Source organism: Thalassophryne amazonica, chromosome 7 (assembly GCF_902500255.1).
Source record: "Thalassophryne amazonica chromosome 7, fThaAma1.1, whole genome shotgun sequence".
In the NCBI taxonomy this organism is placed as follows: Eukaryota; Metazoa; Chordata; class Actinopteri; order Batrachoidiformes; family Batrachoididae; genus Thalassophryne; species Thalassophryne amazonica.
This window is the reverse complement of record NC_047109.1, coordinates 49427971-49432491: the sequence shown is the minus strand read 5'-3', so window position 1 is coordinate 49432491 and position 4521 is coordinate 49427971. Positions and strand designations below refer to the sequence as shown.

Here is a 4521-nt window from a genome sequence, read left to right as displayed (position 1 = left end):
AGCATTGCGTTTGACCTTTGTCCAACTTCGTTCATTATCCCAAGTCCAACGTACTGAACGAAGGCAACGATCTGAAAGAATCAATACCCAAAGCTTCGACGTGAACGAAACATCCTTGTATCAATAATGAATCGTTCATTTTTGGGATGAATAAGCGAAGTTTCCATACAGAAACAACAGTGTTAAGAACATTTTATCAACTACTTAAATGATTTACACACGTCTCAAGCATGTGTGGCTGGGTTGGCCTATGTGTGTGTGTCTTTGGGAGTATAGCCTTTGTCTGACACTCTGGTGGACAGTTCCCCGGTGACAGTTTGGTTTTATAGCCACTTTTGGTCACGTGATCATGAATGTTTCATTTTGATTTTGTTCAAAGCATCGAGGTTGATGTTGTAGTTGTAGTTTTATTTTTTTTTTGTTTTGTTCCTTTAGTTTTGTTTGATTTTGCTTGATTTGCAGGCTTTTTGGTGATGGGAAAGGTCTAGGATCATCTACCTTTTCCTGATGATCTCTTACTTTTTGAATTTTTATCCATCGTCCAGCTATCGCCGTGTGCCGTGTGACCAGGGCATTGGATGGGAACCACCCAAGTAGACAACCAATCCTTCCCCAACTTCAAAACCCCCACCAAAACCATCCATCCTCCACAGCCAGGTGAAATTTTAATAGCTTGTAGGCTACCAGGCACATTCCTGATAAAACATATTCAGTTTTCTCTGCTCACACCGAAGGTCGGCACGAAGGGCAACTGACAAAACGTTGCTGTGGCGCCTCAGAGTAAGAACACATTGACTGTTCCGGTGCTCCTTTAAATAAAGCTCAGTGTTAATATCAGTATATGAGATGAATCTCTAAAGAAGCTCTGCATATTAATCATATCTTTCATTTTTGTCCAGTTCAGTGCATAAATAACCCCACAGGGGTGCCACATGTTTGTTCCAACGCCTGCGTTTAAAGAGTAAATAGAAAGCAAAACTCAAACTAAACTGGGACAGTTCCAAATGAGGTACTCATGGTTCACTTCACACTCAAACAGTAGTTTTTCAGTTTCAGATAAAATAAAATAAAAAATAGACTAGCTTAGTGGTTTTCCATTATAAAATACTTACTGGTGGAGAGAGGTGGCAATATTTGGTGTCAAGGACAAATCTTTACAGTTATGTGCCTCGTGGGAGGTCAAACTGGGGGTGATTTCTCACCCCATTTTGGATCCAGTTCTGTCAATCAATGACCAGAAGCTCAAAGTTAAGAGGCGGGGATACATTACCCACTTCACACACACACACATACATACACACACACACACTGGCCACCTGAAACTTTGCTGGAAGAACTGGCTGTATTTGCCAGTATAGTTTATCTCGAACCACACAGTGCTTCCATAGGATCTATGAATACAACTCAGCAGTAGCGGCAGTCCTCTAAGGTGGAAATGTCTCTGGAGTTATTGCTAATGTACCAATAAAAACACCAGCTGCTTCTGATGCTCCTAAATTGGGGTGAAGGCATGCTGATCCCGTGTTTCGACAAAAAGTACATTGTGAAAAGGACAGTTTTGGTATTCTACTGCACACGGCCGTATGTCCTTCAGCTAAACAGTCGATTCTTTAGGCCCTTCGCGGGCAGCGTTCTTACACCCGTAAAGCCACTTGATGACACGAGCATTTCTCTCGATGATTGAAACACCAAAGGGTAGCTGCTCAGCCAGCTCCTCCTGAAACAACCCTTCTCCAGAGTGATGGGAGAATTCACTGGGCTCAGAACCTCCACAACCTTCTCCGCCCACACTGCGGAGTGCCAGTGAGAGTGTGTCTATGGAGCTGGCACCAGAAAGAAAATTCTCCCGACCCAGGCGCTCTATCATGTCTGTGTCCAAGCCACAAAAGTCAAAGAAATGCTCCTGCTCTAATAACGCGATCGAGGAATGCAGTCGCAGTTCCGACTTGGAGCGCTGTAACCCACCAAAGTGTCTTCTGGGTGGTAGTGGTGGTGATGCTCGCTTCCACGGGTCATTCTCATTATTGTGGTTGCTTGAGTGGTTGCTATTGTTGATGCTAACAACATCCTTATTCCCATTTGTAAATTCATTTTTAGTCTTTTCAAGGATACTGTTACATTCTGGGCTTGGGACAGATCCTGGGGAGGGTTCTAAATGAGTTTTACTTGACCTCCGGCTTCCTGGTCCACCATCTGCAGTATCCTTGTCATTGGTCCATGACATCCGTGAGTCCCCATCGCGTGATGGTGCCTTCTCCTCACCAATCACCATCTTTTGGATTCTTCCTTCACCTCCACCATTCTTCTCTCTCATGGATCCCTGGAAGAGGCGACGTACAAAACTGTAGCCCTTCAATTCCATATTGGTGTTTTCAACCACTGCTGCACCACTGAGGCTCCGGCACTCTTTCTTCTGGCGATAGATGACCAGGGAGTCTGGTCGCAGCATACGTTTGCCTGTGCTCCGTCTAAGTACTGGGGCACTGTGCGGTGCTACTAAGATTTTGATTTCAAGGGTCTTCTGGCTGGGAAGCATTATATTTTGGACATTGCTCCTGTTGTGTGCCTCAACATCTACAGAGGTCCGTCGGTTCTCCTTTCTGGAGTCATCGTTGTCATTGTCATCTCGTGACGTGAAAGAGCCAGACAGTGAAGAGAAGACAGTGTTAAATGAATGACGCGGGACCGTTTGAGGACTCAGACTACTGGGATTGGCAGTGGCTCGTCGTGGTTGTGGTGGCGGGGTGGCACAAGGAACCAGCACAGGCTCTTGCTTTGTGTTGATCACCTGCTGGCTCTTAACATATTTGGCTTTGTCAGCTTCAAGCCTCTCCACAGCACTGATTGTCCGGCCATGGCCCCCACCATCTATCTGCCTACGCAGGTAGTCTGGACCCTTGTTGAGGAGTCTCAGAGGAGACGGGGATCCTATTGGTGTTAGCGGCTTCATGTTGTTCCAACCAGCTTGAGAAATGCATCAAAACTACAGCCCCAAGATGACAGAGAGCTTCTGGTGCCCCCAGAGTTGGTATTAGGTCTGTGAAAGGCTTCAAGAATAGAAAACTGTGGCTACTTTCATTCCTTTTCTCACTACTGTTGAGTCTTTCTTGAAGGGGGGGAAAGATAAGTAGCAATCAAGAAACCCGCAGGTTCCAAATTTGTTTTAAGGTTTTCTATAGATAGTGTGTAGCTTCTTTGGTGGGCAGTGTTGAGGGCCAGACCAGCTGATAATCTCTCTCCAGGATTTACACAAGCATTGGAATGGGGCTCAGGAAAGTCCTTACAATTTCTTTTTCTTTTATTTTTGGCCAGCACTCCCAAATGAGATGCTCCCTGCCCACAGTGCAGCAGAAATAGCAGACCGGGTACACTTTGTAATGGCTACTTTTCCACCCCCACTTTTTCTTCTCTCTTTCTGTCTCCCAACAGCACCCTGTAACTGTTTATCCTCTCAGTGACGGGTGCCAAGAGAAATCAAACAGAATGACCTCAAATATTTGCTTAGTGCCGGTTGTCTGCAGGACGCTGGGTCAAGACAATTCTTGCTTGACACCTGTTGTGGTCGAGGTGACTTAAGGGTGGCTGGCACCAGGGTACTTGAAATGCTGATGGACGGATTGGCAGATGGAGAGCTTGTCCTTGTCTTCATCTCACCTTCATGGACTCCTGGGAGAGACACAGAGAAAGAGAGTTTTTTTTAGTTTGTAACTGAAATTCTTGCACAGCAAAGTTCAGATGGCAGAACTAAGAGTGGTCTGAAAAGGTTAGGTTGTGTATGTTGGGTTTAACCTCTGCAGCAACCCAGCAGTGATATAAACAAATACTTAGTGAATTCCTACATTGAACATTGCAGTGGATACATTTCTCCTTGCAGTTGGAACTGAACTCATGTCAACATTGTACTCTGAGTTACATAACTTGCTTTATACAGTATAATGCCTAAATAGATCCTTGTCATTTGATTGATGGTTTGTATGTCACATGATATTGATCATTCATCCCATTTGCCATTGTGTTCCATTTATCGTGCAATTTTGGTTCCATTTAGCACGCTCACACTAGTCACGACGGCGCTTAGTTTAAAAGCAAGCAGTGGCTCGAAACAGCGTGACTCACTGGGGAATGGATGGGAAGGCTGGATGCACCGAGGGAGCTCCAGAGTGAGTTGAGGGAGTCCTGAGAAAGCAGTGGATGCCTGAGGCAGAGCCGCACAGGCCGGGTTGGCCCCACTGCAGGCTGGGTTGGACCCCCGCAAGCTCCAAGCTGCGGCAGGCACTGGGGCATAGTGGGCTCTGTTAGATGACACCTGTGTGAGATGGGGCATCTGGGCCTCACTACCGAGGTTTGGTGTACACTGTTGGCTGGGGAAGGATGTAAGTCCCGTTTCTCTTTTTATAAATTAATAAAATATCAAATGACAAGGATCTATTTTAGGTGTTATATAAAACAAATAATGAATGTTCTTTTTCAGTCATTATGTTTCAAGTGCAATCACTGCTGTGATAAACAAATGTCACTGTG

General features: G+C 45.4%; 1 protein-coding gene across 1 annotated transcript; it reads right to left on the bottom strand.

Annotated features, from left to right (window-relative positions):
• Window positions 1-1048: 1048 nt before the first annotated feature.
• Window positions 1049-3662, bottom strand: LOC117513883 (protein FAM110B-like). The gene has a single exon (XM_034174118.1). It carries the CDS (start codon window positions 2948-2950, stop codon window positions 1595-1597), a length of 1356 nt encoding a protein of 451 aa, XP_034030009.1. The 5' UTR covers window positions 2951-3662; the 3' UTR covers window positions 1049-1594.
• Window positions 3663-4521: the final 859 nt, after the last annotated feature.